This window comes from Bombina bombina, chromosome 1 (assembly GCF_027579735.1).
Source record: "Bombina bombina isolate aBomBom1 chromosome 1, aBomBom1.pri, whole genome shotgun sequence".
NCBI lineage: Eukaryota > Metazoa > Chordata > Amphibia > Anura > Bombinatoridae > Bombina > Bombina bombina.
This window is the reverse complement of record NC_069499.1, coordinates 553,384,527-553,410,482: the sequence shown is the minus strand read 5'-3', so window position 1 is coordinate 553,410,482 and position 25,956 is coordinate 553,384,527. Positions and strand designations below refer to the sequence as shown.

The window sequence follows — 25,956 nt, the reverse complement described above, 5'->3', positions numbered from 1 at the left end:
CGCTCGAGCAGGAGTGTTAAATAACGCTCCACTTGTAATCCGGCCCTTTATGAGGAGTTTAATTCTGAATTCAGTGTCTCTTTAAAGACCCAATAAATGCTGTTTTCTTCTTTTTGTTGCCAGTTTGCTTCTAGTCTATATCCTTCTGGAGATATGGCCTTCAAAACTGTAAACACAATTCTAGATAAGGCCTAACTAGTGACCTATAAAGTGGCATAACAACCCCACTTTTCTGATGCTTTTATCTCTTCTCAAGGATTTTAATGAATTTGGAAAAACTTATGATTCTAAAGCCAAACAAATTATTGCTGACTTTTTAAAATATAAAAGTTGAGCTGTATGTATTAAATATTATAGTTAGCAGCAACAGCTGCACAGTTGAGACTTCATCCATTGTAATAAATATGAGCTCATCATTTAAATAATATTATAGGGAAATCTACTTTGTAAATAGAAGAACGAACAAACTTTCCCCTAATAAAGGTTTTCAATGTCTGTTGAGTCACAAAACAAAATGCTCACAGGCAAATTACAAGAAAGAAGGAAGCCGTGTGTGCATAGTGCAAAAAGATCAGAACTGTAAGGATGTGACCGGATTTCTCTGAGCACATTGACAATTTTACAGGTCAGATCCACATTGGAGGGCAGGAGCATTTCTACATGGAAACTCAGAGCATCCGCGCTGTGCCCAAAGGAGAGGATGGAGAGATGGACTTGTACGTTTCCACTCAGGACCCAACATATACACAGGTAACTAGAAACTCTTCAATCAAGTTGTGTACAAAACCTTTATAGGCGGTGCAGCCTATAAACCATATTAAAATCAACCATGTATCAGGTTATAAAGATCTAATTGTTTATCTAAAACGTCCAAAAACACAATTTTAAATATTATCACAACTTGAAAGATGAACATAATAATGAGGGTGTTAATATAATCAAATCCCCCAAAAAAGTGAAAAAAAATATGCGCTAAAGTAATTAAAGGGACCTTAAACTCATAGCATATATCAGTAATTAAAGAGACACTAAACCCACATTTTTTCTTTCATGATTCAGGTAGAGAATACAATTGTCAAAAAATTTCAATTTACTTCTATTATCTAATTTGCTTCATTCTTTATATATCCTTTGTTGAAGAAACAGCCATGCACATGGGTGAGCCAATCACACGAGGCATCTATGTGCAGCCACCAACCAGAAGCTACTGAACATATCTAGATATGCTTTTCAGCAAAGTATATCAAGAGAATGAAGCAAATTAGATAATAGAAGTAAATTAGAAAGTTGTTTAAAATTGCATGCTCTTTCTAAATCATGAAAGAAAAATTTGGGGTTTCATGTCCCTTTAAGTACTGCACTGAGGGGGAGGGGAGTAACTGAGACCATTTTAGGATGGGAACTAATCCCCTGTTTCAAAGATGGGCAGAAAAAAACCAAGTCTGGGACTGTCTCACAAAATGCCCTTGCAGACCTTTTTTTCCATTAAACCTGCCATAACCTGATATAAAGCCACAAACAGACTAATAGTCAATGTGGATGACCAAAAATAAAGTCTCTCAACACATTAAGGGCTACTTTGATCTTCTCATATGACCAACAGCAAATATCACTAACTGTAACGTCAGACTAAACAATTTTGCTAACTGTGACACCACATACAATAAACTAACAGCATGTGCCCTGGTTCCATTTGTAGCTACAATAGCCTTAAAGGACCTCCCTTATCCTGATCTCTACTCGTCCCTGCAGTTTTACTAAGCATCCACCCCATCAATTTAGGGACCACACTAAACTGTATTTAACACTGTGTGATTCTCAAGCCGTTATTTCTTTACTAAATATCATAGCTCAAGATGAGTAATACATATAATTCAAAATATAAATACCTCTAATAAATATCTATGTATCTCAGCTGACTGAATTGTATGTGAATGTTCCTCACTTCAACCTTTTTAATTAAAGCTTTTTTTTTACACAAATTAATCTATTAATATTTAATTATGTCTTGTTCAATCTACAGGAACTTGTGAGTGCAGTTCTAAATGTCCCATCCAATAGGATTACATGCCACGTAAAGAGAGTTGGAGGGGCTTTTGGGGGGAAAGTGACAAAAACAGCTTCACTTGCAGCAATCACAGCAGTAGCAGCAAAAAAGTAAGTAGATTCTAGAATGGTATTTTATTGAACAGAAATGTTCTATATCCTTAATAATAATATATTTAGTCTAATAATACACATAAAGCATAATTAATGAAACTGGAATTGTTATTATTATTATTATTGCTATTAATATTGGTAAAGCACTGCCATATCCCATGGTGCTGAGTACATGAGCAGAATACAAAATGAATAGCACATTTATAATTTTTAAAGAAACAACAAAGTCCCTTTTTAATTTTCAATTTATTACATTTATCAGAATGATTTAAACATTAGAAAAAATACATTTTGATATTACAAAATACTGATCTGGCATTTAACTAATTTGTGATTATGCTGCAAATAATTGAGGTTCAAAAGTGTATTTATCAGCATATAAGATGCACCTGCATAAAAGATGCCTCACTCTAAATATCACTCACTCATCATAAAAGACTCTTTCACATGCACTAACACTCTAATTTCTCACCCCTCTGATCAGTCACAATTCAACTTGCTCCCTGTCTATTCCACTATCTCTGTCTCTCTTCCCTCCTGTCCTCTCTTTCCTGTTCTTCCTCTCACTTCCTTACTTCAACCCCAGCAAATACCATGGGCCCTATCTAAAGACCGCTGCTTCATAACCTGTCCGCCTGCTCTGAGGAGGCGGACAGAGATTACTGCAATTAAACCCGATCGAATACGATTGGGTTGATTGACACCCCCTGCTAGCAGCCGATTGGCTGCAAATCTGCAGGGAGGGGCGTTGCACCAACAGTTCACAAGAACTGCTGGTGCAAAGCTGAATGCGGAGAGCGTATTGCTCTCCACATCCAGCGAGGTCTGTCGGATATGATCCGCAATGTCGGATCATGTTCGACAGGCCTTTCATAAATAGAGCCCCATAACTGGACAGCAGAGGACACTGCTTCATATATTTAAAGGGATATATATATTTTATGACTACATATAGCTGCATGTAATAGACATTACTATAAAGAACAATATGCACAGATACTGATCTACAAATCCAGTTTAAAACCTTTTAAAACTTACTTAGTAGCTCCCAGTTTAGCACGGTTGATGAGGTTAGGCTGGGACACCCAGTGAAAGGGGCAGAGAAAACAAGAACAGACACTCCCCTGCATTTGAAAAGACAGATAACATAAACAGGAGCCAGCAGTAGTCTGTAAATGCATGTAGCCACTAATCAGCAAGCGCTACCCAGGTGCTGAACCAAAAATGGGCTGGCTCCTATGCTTACATTCTAGTTTTTTCTAATAAAAATAACAAGAGTATGAAGAAAAAATTATAATAGGAGTGAATTAGAAATGGATCAAGCATAATATAAAATTAAAAAGAATTAAAAGTAGAAAGTTTTGTTGTTTGTTACATAAGATTATAACTTGTATTACTCCAGGATTATTTTTATATATAAATATATATATATATACAGGTCTCAATTGCCATTGGCGAGTGGAAATTTAAAAGTGGTAAGTGAAAGTTAGTGAGTGAATGTTGGGCTACCTGCTACAAATATTATTTAAACTAAAGTGATATTATATATCCATGAAAGAGCAAGGATATGACATGATTCCTCTAAGCACTAAATGGGTCAGTAAAACAGTAAGACTATTACTTCTGAGAGGGTAAACAGGGGCAGAGAGAGATTGGAGAGGAAAAGTGGAGAAAAATATAGCGTTAAGAAAGAGTGGAGAGAAAAGAAAAGAAAGAGTGAAGAGATATGAGAGAGGAGAGAAAAAGAGTGTAAAGAGAAGATATAGGGGTCGATTTATGATGCAGTGGATGCTGCTTCCGACCCACTCCTAAGACCACTGCTCCTTGACTCGTCCGCCACCTCTGAGGTGATGGACAGCAATTAGCCCAATCGAATTTGATTGGGTTGATTGACACCCCCTGCATGGCTAGCCATGAATCTGCAGAGGGCGGTATTGAACCAGCAGTTCACAAGAACTGCTGGTGCAATGATAAATGCCGACAGCGCTATATCAGATCATGTCCGCTCGCACCTACATAAATTTACCCCATGGCCTGAGAGAGAAGGGAGGTGGTAAAATGAGAGATGGAAGAGAGGAGGCAGTGGAAAAAGATAGATGAGAGATGATAATTATAAAAAAAATGTCCAGGTCTGGAAGGAGGGGGCGGAGATTGGCCACGCACCGAGATGGCAGCTAGCTAGAACAGCTCCTAGGCCCTGATCCCCCAGATAGGCGAATTAATAAGTAAGCCCTAAGCTAACAAGCCCCAAAACAATATATATTATCTTAAACGGTATCCCTGAGGACCCAGAGCACAAAAAAGACACCCCATCCTTAACGCCAGCTGATACGGTAAGCGCTGCCGTAATAGAAGAGGTCCGGAGCGAATCAATATAGGCTGCTACGCAGTTACACTCAAAAGGCATACCAACACCTACACCGCCGAACTTTACGGAGAGACGGCACCTGAGCAGGACCCAAAGCTGCTGAACAGCCATAGTGGTGACAAAGAAAGACCGGAGCTGGTGGTTGCAAGGACCTGTAACGGAGGTAGCCGACATTGCAGCACAAACAACTCAGGCTCAGGAAGTGCTCACAGAGTAGGCCTCACAGCACGGCGATCTCAGTAAGAGAGAACAGGAATCCCAAACTACAGTGTGGGGCAGATGATACTTGCTGGGTCGGATCTTCAGTAAAGTAACATCACTGGACTCACAGACCGGCAGGACTAGGCACACCACATGGCTGGTAAGAAAACACAGCAGCCAAACTAAAAGAGACGGTGGTAGTGGGAGCAAGTGTCCGGAGCATTAACGTGGCACATAAAAAACAAAACAGAGAATATATAATCTAAATATATAAAAAAGGAGACATATAAAGTGGAAGAATAAATAGTTTAAGGTCAACAGCACCCAAACCCCACATACAGTGTGTATACACAGAGGCATAAATATACAGAGCCACTCAAGTGGGCGAATAACAGATCCTAATAAACACAGGGACACCCAGAAACTTGGAGGGGTAATGCCGGCCAAAAAGATAGCTAAGGCAGATATTAACCCTAAATTAAAAATGATGGATCATTACTTAAAAACAGCAGAAGGTATGTCTAACACACCATCAGATAACCCGCAAGAAGTACAGCCACCACTGGAGATTAGAGAAGTAAGCCCTGAATCCCAGTCTATAGCTATTAAACTGTCAGGATTTCCTATGGACACCTGCCTACCTGAGTTAACCCCTCCTACATTACCTTTATATCCTGTTCACGCCCTGTTCCTAGTGCTTAGTAATTTTGATTCCCTTGTTCTGAGAAGTCTGAGTCTGAGCTAAGCTGCTTCCACATTGGAATTATACTGATAACCTCTAGCTTGTCAAGAGATATTGCATACAGTATATCCCTGCATGTATGGATTACAAGCATCTGTACACTAACTTCCCAAGCTGTCACAAACTACGGATTAATCTCATCAACACCTCCGCTTCTTGCAAGCCTAAATATCCACCAAGATATAATTAAGGACTTCAACCGCAAACCTAAACTCTTTTGCCAGTTATTCATAAGCTGTTTAAGCTACTTACAAAAGACGCTATCCTGTTTAATCTTTCGGTTTGCGAGCCGCCGAACAGCAGTTGGAGCTTTAGCGTGTGACGTCACATGTCAGTCAAACACGCTACTCCTGAAACACGCCCATCTCATCGCAACCTTAACACAGACTCCGCTCCTCACACAGAACAGCTTCTGTGTACAGCGGACTGCTCTCTACTTACCAATCATACCTGATTCAGCACGCATTACTTGTTAGTCTATTCTGACAACCCACCTCAGTTTGTATTCTCAGCTCAGAAAATACTCAGTGATTATATTTCAATCTTCTTATCAAATCCACTTCTTATAAAGGCATTTCTTCTAGATAAAACTTGCCATAAATAGACAGTGGTACAAAACTTACTTAAGGTTTACAGCTGAGAATCAGTAAATTATCTAAAGGATAGTAACAGGCAATAGTAAAAAACAACAAATCCTGTTAATCCTTACAATATTACTAAGCCATGGCAACTGATCCAGTAGACCTTCCTCAATTTGTATTTAACCTTTCACAACGTGTGGATCAAATGGGACAAGCCTTAAGGGATCTAGAAATAGAGAATCAATCATTAAGGAGAGTGATTAGAGATTCTCTAACAGCAAAAACAGAGCCAGTTCCTGAGCCTGTTGCATCCTTGCCTGAACCCTTTTCAGGAAATAGGAAGCTGTATCGACAATTTAAGACAGCATGCCTCCTTCTATTCACCCTCAAACCGAGAACATATTGCACAGAAAGAGTAAAGGTACTCACTGTGATATCTTTTTTACGCGGTGAACCAAGGGTATGGGCAGACGCTTCATTCGAAAGCAATCAACCTGTTCTGGGTTCATTAGATGAGTTCTTTACTCAGATGGATGAACTTTATCAAGATACTGATTCCCAGATGACTGCAGAGATTGCAATGAGAAATTTGAAACAAGGTAAACGTGTAGTGGAAGACTACATATCTGAATTCAAACAATATGCAAGGGATTCTCAATGGAATCCAATCGCCTTGCGAAATCAGTTCAGATTGGGTTTAGCTGACAATATAAAAGACGAGTTAGCCCGTATTGACATACCAAAAGGTCTGGATGCTCTTATGAAACTCGTCATTCAAATTGACCGAAGATCAAGGGAGAGGAGGTCTGAAAGGGTTCATGCAGATCCTGTTCCTAAACTTCAGTCTATCCCAAGTCCTTCACAAAGCAGCAAATCAATATCAGAACCAATGGACATTGGTCTAGCTAGGGCTTCTCTGACACTCGAAGAAAGGACCCGCAGACGGCTAAATATGCTGTGTATGTACTGTGCCAATTCCTCTCATTCAGTCACTGATTGTCCGCTGCTTCAAAAATCCAAGAAAAGTAAGTCTCATCTCATATCAGCTACTAATACACCAAACCCTGCACACACTTACTGTATGCTTTCTGTGTCATTACAGTGGGATCATCGAAGACTACGATCTGAGGCTATAATAGACACTGGAGCCTATGGAAACTTCATAAATTCTGCAGTTGTAAATACCAATAAAATTCCCTGTGTGTTAAAGCATACTCCAGTATCAATTCGTGTTATTGATGGTTCTTCCATCGCTAGTGGGCCTATCACCCATAAGACAATACCTCTATTACTAACCACTTCATCTGGTCATTCTGAATTCATTGAATATGATGTGTTACCTTCTCTTTTGTTTCCAATTGTTTTAGGTATCACATGGTGTAAAAAGCATAAACCATTCATAAATTGGGAAACTCTTGAGGTTACTTTTACATCTTCATACTGTATTAGTAATTGCCTCTCCACTCAACCAATTTTAGAAATCGCTTCACAGACTCCGCAGATCCCTGAGCAATATTCTGATTATACAGACCTTCAGCAAAAAAACGGAAAGGCAGACGCTCTATCCAGAAAGGATCTTCGTAAAGGATTCATTCGACCATCTACCTCCTCAGCAGGAGCCAGTATGTTCTTCGTAAAGAATAAGGATGGATCATTACGCCCAATTATCGATTACCACGAATTAAATCAGCGTACTATAAAAAATCGATACCCTCTCCCACTCATCCCTGAATTGATTGAGCGCCTTCAAGATGCCACAATATTCACGAAATTGGACCTCAGAGGTGCTTACAATTTTATACGGATTCGTGAAGGCGATGAGTGGCTAACAGCTTTCAGGACCAGGTACGGTCTTTTTGAGTACCTGGTCATGCCATTTGGGCTTTGTAACGCCCCAGGAACTTTCCAGCATTTTATAAATTATGTGTTTCGTGACCTACTTGATATCTGCATCGTCATTTATCTAGATGATATCCTTATCTACTCCAACTCTTACCAGGATCATGTCAAACATGTTTGAACTGTTCTTTCCAGATTAAGATAACATCACCTTTATGCAAAGTTAGAAAAATGTGAGTTTCACTCCAAGTCTATCTCCTTTCTAGGATATAACATCACTCCTAATGGAATAGCAATGCAGGAGGATAAGGTTGAGGCAGTTAAAGATTGGAGAATTCCAAAAAAGAACTCCAGAGGTTCCTCGGATTTACGAACTATTATAGAAAATTTGTGAAAGATTTCTCCAAAATAGCCAAACCACTAACACAACTTACAAGTTCCACTACCAAATTTCACTGGACTACTGAAGCACAGTACGCTTTTGAACTTCTAAAATCGAAGATAACTTCAGCACCAATTTTACGTTTCCCTAATTCAAAATTACAGTACATCCTTGAGGTTGATGCATCAGACTTTGCATTAGGTGCCATACTCTCTCAAAAAACATCCATCACTGAACCCTTACATCCAGTGGCGTTTTACTCCAAGGTTCTATCTTCAGCGGAGATTAACTACCCTGTGGGAGAGAAAGAACTTCTAGCCATCAAGAGGGCGTTGGAACATTGGAGACATCTTCTAGAGGGCACTATCCTCCCTATAATCATTTATACAGATCATAAGAACGAACAAAACTCTCTCCTCTAGGCAGGTACGATGGAGCTTATTTTTCACAAGGTTAAATTTTCATATCATATACAAACCAACGGGCAGGTAGAGTGAGTAAATCAATGGCTGGAGCAATACATTTGTTGCTTCTGTTCTTACCAACAGAATGAGTGGTCAACCTACCTTCCGATGGCAGAATTTGCTTTTAATAATTCCCAAAATTCTTCCACTAAGTTGACTCCTTTTCAGGCAAATTATGGGTTCCATCCTATCTCTTTTCCAAGTTCTGGATTACCTGATGACTCTCCATCCCTTTGTCCAACTGCTAATGAATTCACTACGGATTTTTCCACCATCTGCAAAACTTTACAAGAGAATATCTCATCTGCACAAGAAAGACAAACACACTACTACAATCTCCGTAGGCGTCCTGCTCCCAACTACGCTATAGGCGAGTTAGTCTGGTTATCGACCAAAAACCTAAAATTGAATATCCCTAGTAAAAAATTAGGGGGAAAGTTCATTGGACCGTTTCCGATCTCAAGCATTGTCAATCCAAACGCGATCACTCTACGTCTACCTGATTCTTTGCGGATACATCCAACGTTCCATGTCTCCTTGCTGAAACCCTACACCCAAACAAGGACTCCGGGAGTCATCTTACCTCCAACAGCCACTCTACCTGAGTTGGAGGAATATGAAGTGGATGCAATTCTTGATTCTCGTATCCTCAATCATCAGTTACAATATTTGGTGCATTGGGCTGGATACTCTTCCGAGGAGGACTCCTGGGAGCCCTCTCAGAATGTACATGCACCAAAAAATGTTTCTCTATTTCATCGACGGTATCCGGACCGTCCTGGTCCTTGACACATCCTCATGTCTGTTAAGGGGGGGAATATGTCAGGATTTCCTATGGACACCTGCCTACCTGAGTTAACCCCTCCTACATTACCTTTATATCCTGTTCACGCCCTGTTCCTAGTGCTTAGTAATTTTGATTCCCTTGCTCTGAGAAGTCTGAGTCTGAGCTAAGCTGCTTCCACATTGGAATTATACTGATAACCTCTAGCTTGTCAAGAGATATTGCATACGGTATATCCCTGCATGTATGGATTACAAGCATCTGTACACTAACTTCCCAAGCTGTCACAAACTACGGATTAATCTCATCAACACCTCCGCTTCTTGCAAGTCTAAATATCCACCAAGATATAATTAAGGACTTCAACCGCAAACCTAAACTCTTTTGCCAGTTATTCATAAGCTGTTTAAGCTACTTACAAAAGACGCTATCCTGTTTAATCTTTCGGCTTGCGAGCCGCCGAACAGCAGTTGGAGCTTTAGCGTGTGACGTCACATGTCAGTCAAACATGCTACTCCTGAAACACGCCCATCTCATCGCAACCTTAACACAGACTCCGCTCCTCACACAGAACAGCTTCTGTGTACAGCGGACTGCTCTCTACTTACCAATCATACCTGATTCAGCACGCATTACTTGTTAGTCTATTCTGACAACCCACCTCAGTTTGTATTCTCAGCTCAGAAAATACTTACCTTGCATATTGTAATCACTCAGTGATTATATTTCAATCTTCTTATCAAATCCACTTCTTATAAAGGCATTTCTTCTAGATAAAACTTGCCATAAATAGACAGTGGTACAAAACTTAAGGTTTACAGCTGAGAATCAGTAAATTATCTAAAGGATAGTAACAGGCAATAGTAAAAAACAACAAATCCTGTTAATCCTTACATAAACAAACAGAAATTACAAGAGAGACCTAAAGTTATTGGCGTCAAAGGATGATATAAAATCAACTATGGCGGACATGTGTAGCATGTTCCAAGAAATAGAGACATTAAGCGTATTGACAGCAGAGTGGTTGTCTTGGAGGAGAATCATGAAGTAGTCACTCAAGATGTGCATCATTTATCGCAACTTATATATAATCAAGAGGAAACTATCCAGAACCTGCTAGAAAAGGGGGAAGATATTGATAATAGAGGACGCAGAAACAATTTGCGCATAAGGGGTGTCCCGAGAGTGTCCTTCCTGCCGCATTGATGGGGTACTTGCAAGATCTTTTTAGAACCCTCAAAGGCTCTAACACATCAGCAGAAGTGATCATAGAAAGGGCACATAGAGCCCTAAAAGCCAAACCATCGCCAAAAGCTCCGCCACGAGATATAATTATAAAATTCCTGAATCACCAGGACGAAGAAGAGATATTACGACATGCTAGACAGAAACCCCAATTTACACATGCAGGGGTGCACATCCAGGTATATACAGATCTCAGTCCAAATACTCTACAGAAGCGAAGGGAGTTACAGTTCATCACAGCAGTCCTGAGAGAAAAGGGCATTCAATACAGATGGGGATTCCCAGTCAGTATAAATGTTCCAAAAGGTGACAAGTCAGCAACATACAGAGGCCCAGCGGATTTGAAATAGTTCTGCAAGACTTTACAGATACGAATTACGCCACCCAAGGATCAGCTTCCACTGGATAAAACCACCCCATTAGACAACAATACAAGAAAAGGGGACACACGCAAAGAGAACTAAATCTATGGGGAGATAATGATGCAGGGACTGTACATCTCCCAAACAACAGAAGTTGGATCTAACAAGATGGACAATACAGTGAGGACTGGGTAAAGTTGTTCCAGTTCTAAGGTTTTAATTAATTATGTTCTGAATGTTGCATTGTTTAAATTCAAGAGTAGGATGTTGGTTGGGGGCAGGCCCAGGTTTCGGGTCTCCCTGAATGTGAAATGGCTCACAAGGTATTTAGCTAAAATAAGGGAAAGTAATGCAGAGAAGAGAGAGCAAAAAGGTAAAGAACCCCTTGTTAAATGCTAGTAATGGGGAGGGCTTCAGAGTTGCCCTACACTTGATTGGGCTATACAACGACCAAGCTATAAGGCTAAATAAAAGTTCATTATATAGACAACTAAAGGACAGCTCTCTAAAACATCACTCAAAGATTTTGTTAATAATTGCCTAAGGCACTGGTATTATAGGAGCAGGCACTCAATCTATTATCTATATAATGACTCCGCTCTTAACTTGCCATGCATGAAACTGTTAGTAATAGAATACCAAGTTTAGGAACACCCCTTACTGATATGCCCATGATTACAAATGTGTATGGATAAAAATGTATAATAATACTGCAGGTTTTGTATGTTGTAATGTGGAATTACTGGACTGAACTGTAGTTAGGGCGTAGGCAGGATCAAGCACATGTATATATCTTGTATAAAAGAAAAATTGTTACCTTATGTTTACTTATTTGGTGTTTGCATAATATGTTATAATGTGATTAGATATGACCACAACATGGAATGGCGACTGATCTTATACATATCAGACCCTAACAACCTTGACACATAAGGAAAAGTGGATAGATCAGACGCTACAATAAGCTGAGTGACACCAAAACATATAAAAGTGCATAGAACCCCAGGAGCAGGAAGTAATATACAGAGACAGGGGGACTGCGGAACAGACCCATACATCAAAAACACCCTCAAAGGGATACTCATACCGGAACAACACTCACACAACGGTCCCTCTGGGTCCGCTAGATAGATTCCATAATGTAGGGGCTAATACGTATCAGAACGCCAGTCTGGGGGTAAAGGATAACACCCCTCAATTTTACCTTAACACTTAGGTATCTCCTGTGACGTTTAGTTCACCAGGAAATGTAATAATTATAATAGCTTTGTAGAACGGATAAGGCAGAGGTCACTCATCCCTCACCTAAACACAGCTCATTGCTTACTTACCCACACCTTAACATCTATTACTCTACAGGAAACCCTTTCCTAATCCCGGGCTCAGACCTGATCAGTACACATGGAACCAAGAGAGGGTCATGCAAAAGCACATAAATTGCGTCTTATAACCATTAATGCTAAAGGTCGAAACAGTCCTGAAAAGAGATCTATAGCCTTTGCAGAATTGCATAGACTAAGGGGTGACATATTGTTCATCCAGGAGACCCACTTTAAAAGGGGGAGGGAACCAAAAATGCTCAGTCCGCGATTTCAAAACAAGTATCCTTATAAGCAACAACACACAATTTCAACCAACACATCTGGAGAAATACAAGGGAGGAAGGTATATATTGGTAGTAGGCCGTTTATACAATAGGTTTGTAACATTGGCTAATGTTTACTTGCCCAATCAACAACAACACCTCACTCTGAAAACAGTCACATAAAAGTTGCTGGAAATAGACAAAGGAGAGGTGATTGTGGGAGGGGATTTTAACACACCACTAGATCCAAACATAGATACCTCCAGCGGTTCCTCTAGTGTCCCAAAGAAGGTTCTAAGGTCCATAAACGCACAGATGCAGCAGCTTTTATTAAAAGACACATGGAGAGTGCTACACCCCATGGTGAAGAACTTCACATTCTACTCACACCCACACCATTCGTATTCCAGAATAGACCTCATTCTGACAGACCCAACACTACTCTCACAGGTGGTCCACACAGACATCCTTCCAATCTCGTGGTCGGATCATGCACCAGTGGTGTGTGACTTTGACTGGCAAGAGAAACCGATTACCCCATTTATTTGGCGTCTAGATGAGACTCTGCTGAATAATCCGTTAGCCACAAAAGAAATAATAAAAGAGCTAGAGGAATATTTTAGACTAAATAAACTGTGTCAGAGCAAGCCCTGTTTGATATGGGAGGCCCATAAAGCGGTGATCAGAGGAGTAATGATCAAAATTAAAGCTCAACAGAGCAAACAGGCTAGACAGTATTATAACTCATTACAAGCACAATTAGCTTATTGGGAGAGGGAACATAAAAAAGATACTACTTCTACAGATATATGCAATTCCCTGACAGCAGTGAGGGCGGAACTCCAGAAAGTAAAAATTAAGGAAGCGCAAACAAAAACACTTTATTTAAAACAGCACTACTTTGAATATGGTAACAAACCTGGTGCATCACTTGCAAAAACTCTTAAGTGACAACTGTACAAGGCCTATGTCGCAGGAATCACAGATAAACATGGGAAAAAAACATGAGGACAGTAGGGGGATTGCAGAAACACTGAGACAATATTACTCTACATTATACAACCTAAAAACTAAAACCTCACAACCATCCATGGATCTGACTGATGGAGACACAGAGTTTAGGTTGGAGACATATATAGGGGATATGGAGGTCCCTCAGATTAGTGTAGAAGAAGCAAAAACACTGGAAACACAAATATCGCATTCCCAAAATTCTAAAAGCAATAAAAGACACACCTACGGGAAAAAGCCCTGGACTAGATGGGTTTGGGATAGCTTACTATAAAAAATTTGCACAGATACTGATTCCACACTTGGCAGATACATACAACACACTCCAGAGGGATGGGGGGTTCTCCCAAAATCTTTTGGAAGCACATATTATAGTCCTTCCAAAACCGGGTAAAACCCCAGATAGACCCGAGAATTTCCGACCAATGTCCCTGCTCAACTCCGACGTTAAAATATATGCGAAGATACTGGCCACTCGGATAAATAAAGTCCTTCCAGGACTAATTAACTCGGATCAGGTGGGCTTCGTCCCGGGTAGGGAAGCAAGGGATAATACCCTGAAAGTAATGCAGCTAATTTCATATGCAAAGCATAAGGAAATACCAGTGTCATTGACATCAACGGACGCTGAAAAGGCCTTTGACAGGGTGAGCTGGCCCTTCTTGCGGTTTGCCCTGTCGAAAATGGGCTTTAGTAAACTTTTCGTGGAAATGATTTTCTCCCTCTATACTACTCCGTCAGCTAAGATTAAGGTCAACGGCCTCCTGTCTGAAAGTTTCCCAATCATGAATGGTATCAGGCAGGGGTGTCCTCTCTCGCCAATACTTTTCACAATATCTATAGAACTATTGGCCCTCAAGATACGCGCAGATTCACGAGTCTCAGGAATTAAACTAGACAACACCGAACATAAGTTAGCCATGTGCGCGGATGATATCTTACTGATTCTCCCGAATTCCAAAATATTATTACCGCGGGCTCTGGAGATAATACAGGAATATGGAATTCACTCCAATTTTCAACTGAATGTCTCCAAGTCAAAAGTTTTAAACATAACTTTAGCAGAAGAAGAAATGTCCCAGTTAATGTCTTCTTGCCCATTAAGGAGACAGCCGGCCATGATGAAATATTTAGGTGTACAATTATCGGCGGATCCGGACGTTTCATTTGAGGCCAATTATAAACAACTAGAGAGGTCGATAATTAATGATCTATCTAACTGGAAAACTAAAAAAATTGGGCGGAATTAGTGTTATAAAGATGAATGTCCTTCCTAGGATACTTTATATCCTACAGACACTGCCTATCCCTCTTCCGGTAGATTTCATGGCAAAACTCCAGACTGCTTTAGAGACGTATATCTGGTGCGGTGTAAAACCAAGGATTAGCAAACAAACCATGTACATGGCAAAAGAGGAGGGGGGACTGGGAGTCCCAAATATCCAGACATACAGACATGCCATAATGCTGCAAAGAATAGTAGAGTGGAGCGCAAATGATAGTACTAAACACTGGATACAGGTGGATAGGGCAATCCTACATATAAATAGCCCTGGGCATATAGCATGGACACTGAAAAAGGACCGTCCACTATTCATTGGCAAATACCCCCTCCTTAGGGACCTGTTTGTAGTGTGGGATAGAATCATTCATACCCATACACACATTTCCTCACATGTATCCCCTATGACACCATTGGGACTTTTAAATCTAAGGACTAGTTGTGGCCACAACTGAGGAATATCCTATCAGATATACACAAAGGAATACAATATTTGAACTGAACATTTCCAAGTTTTAAATTGCATTTTTTATAGGATATGGATATGCTCTAATATATATGCTTTAATTATAATGACACGGAACACCTTATGAATTGTCTATATCAGTAGCACCTGTTTTTAAACAAAGTTTTAAGTAAATGTTTTTTTCTACACAACTGTTTAGTTTTATTAATCACTTATAAGTATATTTAAAATATTGTGCATGCATCACGGATATAAGTTTTAAGGAATATAGAAAATTAAATATTGAAAGTCAGTAATCAACTTACAATAACCAGAAACAATAAGAATAGGAGCAATACCAACAGCATCTGATGTGGATGGAAATAATTATATACGTATATATATATATATATATACACACCCCACTTCACACTAACTTTGAAACTATATACATTGTTACATCAGGCAACCTTACAATTGCCGATTAGGGGAATACCACTAATACAATTTTTTCACTAATAGCGTAACATGAAGTAAACACTTTGTAGAAAAACACAGACACAGTAATTTACATATTATAATACGATTCTTGTGAGAAGATTTTAAGGAATTTATGAAATAGTTAATAGAATCACCGTCCAACTCACAGCTCTGTTTGAGCGCTCCCCACCCCCACCTTGCACAATTTCACACATCTGATACTGGGAGCATATCAGACTTGGGGAAGCAAGTTGAGTTTGATCTAAACTTCACTCCACCCCCCCCCCCCCTTTCACCATTCATGAACAACCCGGCCCTTCCGTTGGGATTGACAAGGAGTTACTCACCCTTGGGTCAGCAGATCACGCAAAACACAATTTCGCACCTAACCCAACATCATAAAAGAAAAAAGTGGGAGGACATTGAAGATACGGAAACTCGCTTAAATTGGTTGGCACACGCACAGATAACACACTTTGTTATGACACACAAAGAAAAAGACTCTCTGCTACGACAGCTGACTGACTTTGAAAAGCTATGTGCAGCCGGAGAGCCTTGCGCGCATTTAATCTCCATTCTATATAAGAAACTTCAGATACAGCACATAGATCATCTCCCGACATACACAAAGACTTGGGAAGGGAATTAGGAACAGAGCTGACACCCAAGATTTGGAAGAGCATATTCATTAATAACAAAAACGCTTCTATATCGGCACAGGTGCAGGAGTCTAATCTAAAGTTTCTAACCAGGTGGTATCTCACCCCGAGCAGATTAAAAATGATATACCCAGCATCCTCGGGTAGATGCTGGAGAGGGTGCGTGACAGAGGGCACCATTCTGCACATCTGGTGGGAATGCCCCAAAATTCAACGATTCTGGGTAGAGGTTGTAGCACACATATGCAAAACACTGGAAGTTGCTGTCTCCCGAGACCCCAAAATACTCCTTTTCACAGGATTACCATGGTTTAAGCTCGCGGCAAAACGAAAGCTTCTTTTAACAATGCTGAGCAGTGCACAGACTTTAATTCCCCGATATTGAAAGACCACTACAATTCTCACACTACAGGACTGAGAAAGACAAGTAGATACAATATTGCAGTTAGAGCGGTACTATCACATCAAAAGCGGTACGGTAGAGACATATGAAATGTTACACATCTGGAAGCCAAATTAACAACACCAACACTCAGTATAGAATATTATCCCCATACCCTTAACACCCCCCCCCATAGGAGCGGTGACCTCTGCCCCTTATATACCTCTCTTCCCACCTCCCCCACGGGCTCCCATATTGGTTACATAGAATAGACTAGATGGACGCCTAGGGAACACATAGCATGATATTTATAATGACTTGAACAGTTTAGGGGGGACTTAGAAGAGATTTGGACTTACTGCAATGGAATTAATGCTTAATATATAAATGATATTACAAATAAATTAACCCCAATTTTAAGATTGAATGGACCAGACGACGGCCCTAGGTGGGAACTAGGACGTTAGAAAAGGGGTTAAGGTTCTATAGATAGGATTGTGATTTCACAGTAGAATGGTTTAAAGGGACATTAAACACTGAATACATGCTAGATAGAATGATGCATTCAAAGAAAAGATTAGCCCATGACTAACATGTAGATGTATTTTTTAACGTTTCAGTAGTTGTTTAAAAAGTGACAAAATAAGTGTAAAGTTTTAGTGTCTATAAAACACTGGGAGCTGCCATGTTGTAACTTGTGTTACCTTCTCTGCTGTGGCCAATTAGGGACAGTTATACATAGGTAATTAGAGTGTGCAGCCAATGGTTGTGCTGGATTTAACAGTGTTCTGCACTTCCATTTCTAACAGGAACTGAAAAGCTCACAATTTCAGAATGGAATTACAGGCAAAGAAGACAAAATAAATAATGAAAGTATATTGCAGAGTTGTTTTATATATACAATTTATCATTTTATATTCCCATCTTAAAGTGTTTAATGTCCCTTTAACACACATCTGTAAAATGACCTGTTAAAAAGTAATGTATCTTGTTTTAATTTGTTGTTCTGCATTGCCTTATAATTTACAATGTAAATTCATTGATATTCTAATAAAGCCTTTGGAAAAAGAAACAAAACAAAAAAGAAATGTCCAGGTCTGCTATGACCTAACATTAATGTCAACACTCTGCATTCTCTCAGTTCAAAAACTTCCTTTCTCTGTCCAGCTGCTGTCCCCAGAACCCTAGTTGGTGTTGCTAACTGCTATGCACTTATTTTTGTTAATTTATTACTGTTTGTAGCATTATTTATTTTATGGTATAAAACAAAACAATATTAAAAAAATTACTGCACAGTAAGATGTTTCCTATTGTCTAAACATATGCAAAGAGAGTTTGGGTTAGTGGGTGAAGTGTGAATGGGTAGTGGGTGGGATCAAAAGTGCCGAGTAACATTTTGGGCTGGCTAGTAGCTTAGGGCTTGAAATTTTGAACTCTGATTTTATATATATATATATATATATATATATATATATATATATATATATATATATATATATATATATATATATATATATATACTGTATATATTATGTTATATTATTACATATATATTAAACTGCTTAGTTTTCATGCCAAAAAAGGGCCATAATTGACGAAAAAGTAACATGCTCTAATTCGTGCTCTGTGGGTCCCAAGCTGTACTTCTACTATGTGTTTAACCCCTTTCTGGGGGTGATAGTTAAACACGCAGTAGTGAAGTGTCGATATTCTTAACATTACATGCTCTATGTCAGTGTTTTCCTGTTTCAGTGTAAGTTTAATGTAAACATTTTCAGGAATTACCCAATACTGGTCATGACTTAATTAACAAGTTCCCATAAATATTGTTATCAGGACCAAGCGACCTGTCCGCTGTGTTCTTGAGCGGGGAGATGATATGTTAATTACAGGAGGACGACACCCATATCTTGGGAAATATAAAGTAAGTGGAAAAGTAAAATATGACCTTGTATCTATTTCAGCATGACTTTGAAACTGGGAGTGTGCTCCCTTAACAGTCTATTGGGTGGGCAGTACTGTGATTGGCTGTACCACCTGCTTTTTAAAGTACAAAACAATGCTCTGGATGAGTCCGGCATGCACTATTTCAATTGTACAGTGGATTCACCTTTCTTCTCAAGCAATCTTTGTACTTAAAGTGTGACTTATATGATATTTAAGCAAGAACCAAGGGGATGCTTAAATATACTTTACAAAACAATTGGAATTGAAAAGCTAAGTTGGGGACACACAGAAATTTAGTGCTGCTTTTTTTTAAACTTTAAAGCATTACAGAAAAAAATATCTTTACTTTACCTTTACATTTTTAACAGTACTGGGGATAATTTCAATTGAAAGAAAATATTTAATCCCTATTTTCATTACCCCAGTTTGGTTATCTTGGAGGGGCGATGCGATGAATATATTTTGCCCCTGACTAAAAATATTGGTAAAGAATACAAGGATACTCTACTTTCTTTCAGGTTGGGTTCATGAATGATGGAAAGGTGGTAGCTGCAGATGTGTCCTTTTACAGTAATGCTGGTTGTACCCCTAATGACTCTGTCTTGGTAAGTGTGAATGATATTGCCCTAATAATCACATGACAATCTGGCAGTAGGCAATCCCAATACACATATCTAAAGTCTCTGTATTACCGGAAGAGATGTCTCATTCAGCTGACACATGAAAGAAAAAACTGATAGGAAGAGGAGATCTGAAGTTCTGCAGTTATTTGTCAGAGTAGGTCAGTACCCCAGATTTATTAAGAATGACAAAAGCTTTCTAGCAAGACATTATTTAGTCCACTAAAATATGAGATGTCTTAACATGTCTTAATCAACTTTCTGAATGTGCATGATATAATTCCATGCAGATTTATCTCACTCAAGAATTCTAACATGAATTTAGACTTCTAGTTCACTTTAAATAAAACTATATTTGTTCTCTGATAGTAATACTGTACTGTTGCTTAACTGCTGGAATCCTTCAAGATTCATTATATTTTAATGACATTTCTGCTGCAGACTAAGGGCCAGATTAGAAGTGGAGTGCAAAATATCGCTTTAGCTAAAACGATTTTGCACTCCACAATGGGAAGCATTGTGATCACGAGAGCTCACTTTATAGGCTCCTATGGAAGCCTTAGTCTGATGCCGTTACAGACGACATCAGAACCTTGTGCAGCAAAGAGGTAAGTAGCACAGCAATGGGCAGCAGTTAGTAAACATATGTTTAAGACTATATACATTTATATTTATTTGTTAATATGTGTATATACACATATTAACACATACATATCCTATATTATAAAAGGCCAAGTGTGTCTGAAGCCGTCATGCGCAGTAGAGACTGCGCGCGGACAAACACACCTGGCTTTAATCATTGTCGGCTTAGCAGCTGTGAGATAGGGAGCGCGAGGTACACAAACAGCTGTGAGGTCTGGGGATCGCGAGGTAAGCTGATTGAAACAGCCTGTGGCAAGAGATATGGAGCGCGAGCTACTCAACAGCTGTGAGGTCTGCCGCGTGAGAAGCGGCCACGCGCTCCCCAGACCTCACAGCTGTTTGTGGCCGACGGGAGCGTTGTGATGGGGGCGTGGCCGGGCGTCACAAGGGGCGTTGGCCGGCGGGTGTCGACGCGATGGGGCGTGGCCGGGCGGGGTCCCGCAATGTGAAGACAGAGCCAGAGAGGGAGCAGGAGAGGGGGGGAGAAGGGCCAAAGAGGGGGGGGAGAAGGGCCAAAGAGGGAGGAGAGAGAGAGACAAAGAGGAAAGAGAGCCAAAGAGGAGAGAGAGACAAAGAGGAAAGAGAGCCAAAGAGGAAAGAGAGCCAAAGAGGAAAGAGAGCCAAAGAGGAGAGAGAGCCAAAGAGGGGGGAGAGAGAGCCAAAGAGGGGGGAGAGAGAGCCAAAGAGGGGGGAGAGAGAGCCAAAGAGGGGGGGGGGGAGAGCCAAAGAGGGGGGGGAGAGAGCCAAAGGGGGGGAGAGTCAAAGGGGGGGGGGAGAGCCAAAGAGGGGGGAGAGAGAGAGCCAAAGAGGAAAAAGAGCCAAAAATGAGAGAGAGCCAAAGAGGGGGAAGAGAGAGCCAAAGAGGGGGGAGAGAGAGCCAAAGAGGGGAGGGGAGAGCCAAAGAGGGGGGAAGAGAGCCAAAGAGGGGGGGGGAGAGAGCCAAAGAGGGGGGGAGAGAACCAAAGAGGGGGGGAGAGAGCCAAAGGGGGGGGGGGGAGAGCCAAAGGGGGGGGAAAGAGAGAGCCAAAGAGGAAAGAGAGCCAAAGAGGAGAGCAAAAGAGGGGAGAGAGACAAAGAGGGGGGAGAGAGAGCCAAAGAGGGTGGGGCAGAGCCAAAGAGGGGGGGGGAGAGCCAAAGAGGGGGGGTGAGAGCCAAAGAGGGGGGGGAGAGAGCCAAAGAGGGGGGGGAGCGCCAAAGAGGGGGGAGAGAACAAAAAAGGGGGGAGAGAGCCAAAGAGGGGAGAGAGAGAGCAAAAGAGGGGGGGGGAGAGCCAAAGAGGGGGGGGGGGAGAGAGCCAAAGGGGGGGAGCCAAAGGGGAGGGGAGAGCCAAAGAGGGGGGAGAGAGAGAACCAAAGAGGAAAGAGAGCCAAAGAGGAGAGAGAGCAAAAGAGGGGGGAGAGAGCCAAAGGGGGGGGAGCCAAAGGGGGAAGAGAGAGCCAAAGGGGGGGGGGAGAGAGAAAGCAAAAGAGAGGGGGGAGAGAAAGCAAAAGAGAGGGGGGAAGAGAGAGCAAAAGAGAGGGGGGAGAAAGCAAGGGGTGGGACCGCTGTACTGCAAAAAATGGCCAGTGTACACGGGCTTTAGTACTAGTATATTTATATAAGCATATACATATATATTTACTAGGCACACACAGTTCCCATAGGCCCCAATGTAAAGGCAGATTTCAGTGCTGTTTTTTTTTTCTACCACCCCACACCCGCCAACTTTAAAGTCCGTTTGCGGGAGCGCGATAATTTAGCACTCCACTTGTCATCTAGCCCTAAGACTTTAGAAGACAGAATGCAAAATATGGGATAGATTACAAGTGAAATATCACGCCCACGTTAATTAGCGATCCTCTGGTTAGTGTGACTGAAGACCTTGCATAAAGGAGAAGGAGTTAAAAAGAAGTTGCACCAAACACAACATAACCAAATTAAAATATACAGTAACACTCATATATACACTATCTGATAAAAATGATTCACATAAATATTATTAGAAAAGATATACCATATATGGTATATGAAAAAGTATTAGACTGGAAAGTTGCAGAAACACCATGTAAAGCAGGGCTTTCCAAACTGTGTGTCGTGACACATTAGTGTGTCAGCAGGAGTGTGTAGGTGTGTCCCTGCTTCAGCCCAAATATTTTTTAATTAAAAAATTTTTTTGTTTCCAACTTTCCGCCTGCCTGCTATGTGTATCCCATGGTTGGTACATAATTGATACCTATTGGGTCACAGATCTTCTTGGCGCAGCTCAGTGGGAATTGAAACTATTCCCACTGGCGGCTTTGATGGCACATTGGCTCCTGACTGCAGGTGTCGTTTTCTCAATCGACTTGTGACTGCGTGTGTAGTCAGTGAGCGGGACAGCTGCTTGATAATTGTTATTATATAATTTATGTATGTGTCTATATCTCTTATAACAAGTTAGTTTAGCCTCCTGTTTGCTAGTACAACTGAATTACTGTGTCATGAAATGATGTAGGTCTAAAATGTGTGTCACCAACATGAAAATTTTGAAAAGCTCTGATGTAAAGGTAGACAGAGTAAAATGATGTAGTATTGTTTTTAATAAAACCAGATAACAGGCGATACTATTTGCTCACATACTATTTACTCACATGTAATAACCTCAAAAAACTATGAGGTATTTATACAGCAGTGTATATAACATTAAGAACATAAAAGATGCTTGTCCCTTTCATTGTCCTGTTGGTTTCTCTCTATGTTACAGTCCAAGGTTTATATACAATATCTTAGTTTCACAGTTTGTGTTCTGTCCAAGATTTGGTATTAAAAGAGTGTCTGTTAAAGGTATATGTAAAAGAGAGTTCAAATATAGTGGCGCCTTAGATGGGCTAAGAGTATTGAAATATGATAATCCTTCTTCATCAGAGGGTGTTGTGGCAGTGGTTTAAGGCCTAGTACAAATAGCGAGGGCAGCGGCTTGCCTCTCAGTTGTCATTGGTGGTGATCCGCCATGTGATGCGGTCATGTGGTGTGAGATTCGTAACACATGAAAATCCCCTTTATCCATTGGGCGATTTGTATCATGCAATCTTATTCTATGCTTGTGACGTTATGGCACCTTTTAACCAAATAGCTAAATGTTTACATAAGTGAGACATGTGGGCTGGTTTTCTCCAATTGTTACACAAAGATAGAACATGGATAATCTTATTTCTATATTATAATATTCATAGACAAATAAATATACCTTTAATCATACTAGCAATTTTAGATCCGTAGTGATATGACAATTTCTTTGTACTTGGAATTTTTTTTTACTTTTTTTACCTTCTATTAATTTTAGGAGACAATAGTTTTTTTGAGGAAATAGATTTTTCTGAAAGCTACATTAAATTAATTCTGTTGCCCATATAATTTTTTTGTATGGGTTATTTTTGTATATACAACATATTACTAGAAAACATATAGAGGCCCATTTATCAAGCTCTGAACGGAGCTTGAGGGCCCGGGTTTCTGGCGAGCCTGCAGGCTCGCCAGAAACAGCAGTTATGAACCAGTGGTCTAAAGACTGCTGCTCCATAACTCTGTCTGCCTGCTCTGAGCAGGCGGACAGACATCACCACAATTCAACCCGATCGAGTACGATCGGGTTGGTTGACATCCCCCTGAAGCTGCAGGGGGCGGCGTTGTACCAGCAGCTCACAAGGGCTGCTGGGGCAATTCTGAATACGGAGAGCATATTGCTCTCCGCATTCAACGAGGTCTGTCGGACCTGATCCGCACTGTAGGATTAGGTCCGACAGACCTTTGATAAATAGGCCTCATGGACTTAGTACATGTATGGAGTAAAACCTGAATGACAAGGAATAAAGTCCATTTTGAACTAAGTTTATACATTTGAAATTAATGTTATTGGACCAAGCAATCACTTTAAAATTATTACGTGTATATGTATATTTGGAGACTGGACAGAACATAGAGTGTAGTATAAAACTGGATCTTATATTTGAATAATATTAACTTACAAAAGCGGCAAGGTCAATATACTTATTTAACCCTTTTCGTGCAATCGTGTTTAAAGTGTGAATCCAGTGGGTCTCCCTTCTCCTAAGAAAAATGTACCTACTCATACCTTCTGGGGCTGATTTATTGTGTTCCAAAATAGTGTCTCTTAGGCAGCTAGGGTTTTTGTTATGATGGGTCCTGTAGTGTTCAGAAAGAATGTGTGATTTTTTCCCATTCTCAATGTTTGTTATATGTTCTAACAGCTGTTTTTTGTATGTTCTGGTAGTTCGCCCTGTGTATTGTTAATTACAGCTACACTCTAATACTTTGTTATGTATTTTACAAGACAGTTCTTCTCCAGTATGTGCCAATATTTTTGTGTTATTTGTGGTGATTAGGGCTGTTTTGGGATCTCTTTTTTGTTTTCATTTTTTTTTAATAGACCACTTCTATTTAGTATTTTTTGTATGCTTCTATTTTTGTAACCCTTGGTCTGTAGTTTATTTTTTAGTGTATGCAATTCTTTTTCAAAATCCCCTTGTTTGGAAGAGTTCTTTTTGATTCTTTGGAACTGTACAAATGGGATGTTTTTAATCCAATTTGGATGTTGACCACTACTAGAATGAATTTAATTGACTCTAGAATTAAGTTTTTGTGTTGGTCTGGGAGGGTGTTTTGTGAATTTAACCAAAATGTAATAGCTTTGATGTCTGTGTGGTGTGGGATTTTTGTGTATAGAGCACTGACATCTTGAGTGACCCATTTATTATTATCTTGCCATTTTATATCAGATAGTTTATTTATTATGTTAGGGCTATCTCTAATGTAGGATTTTAGATTGGGTTTGAAGGGTTGTAGAAAATAATCTACATATTCTGAAAGTTTGGTTGTTAGGCATCTGATCCCTGAGACAATTGGTCTCCCTGGGTTTTTTTCTAAATGTTTGTGGATCTTTGGGAGGTGGTATATGGGACTACTTTCAGTGTTTCTTGGTATAAAAAATTGTATTAATTGTCATTTAGTATCCCTTGGCCTCTAGCAATACCTAGTATGCTATTGCATTCCTGAAGGAAAATTGGAGTGGGATCTTTTTTCAAGATTCAATATGTGGTTTACTCTTTAAGTAATCTGTGTGCTTCTGTTATGTGTATATATATATATATATATATATATATATATATATATATATATATATATATATATACATTTTGCAGCCCTTTCCACTCAAATACCTAAAAACATTAAATATTTTTATTCAATATTAATATTTAATAATGTGTTTAACTGTGTATTTACTGTAAATATTTTACATTCCAATGTTCTTCACATAGTGGAAAATGTTCTAAATATTTTTAAATAGATATTACTATATATTTAAAAATAAAAAGAACATTTTCTACTATGTAAAGAACACTGGAATGTAAAATATTAATGTCATGCCAGCTATAGCGCACTTGGTTAAACGTGGTCAGGTTAGCGCATGAGTGATAGGGGTTATTTTTTTAACTTTGCAACTACATTAAAGTTTATAGGAAGAAGAAGTTGACGTGGTTAGATATCTGAAGCTCAGCGGTTAGCGCGCATTGGGTTTTGCACACAAGACAATATTTTACTTTCAACTTGTAATCTGCATGCGGGTAGTTTACTTTCAGTAGTATTAGCGCTCAAACACATGAGCTAATTACTGCTCCACTTGTAATCTAGCCCTATATTTTAGTGGACGCAAAACTGTTATGTTTTGAATTCTGTTGCTTACCTGGATTATTAGTTAACTTGCCACAAAATAGTGAAAAGTGTTAAACTAAGATTCTA

At 39.8% G+C, this 25,956-nt stretch overlaps 1 protein-coding gene across 1 annotated transcript in view; it reads left to right on the top strand.

Annotated features, from left to right (window-relative positions):
* Positions 1-25,956, top strand: part of LOC128645614 (aldehyde oxidase-like) — a 196,049-nt gene that overhangs the window by 116,713 nt on the left and 53,380 nt on the right. The window contains 4 exon segments of the mRNA XM_053698721.1: positions 626-750; positions 2,024-2,157; positions 18,809-18,896; positions 19,438-19,524. Coding sequence (XP_053554696.1) covers positions 626-750; positions 2,024-2,157; positions 18,809-18,896; positions 19,438-19,524 — 434 coding nt within the window.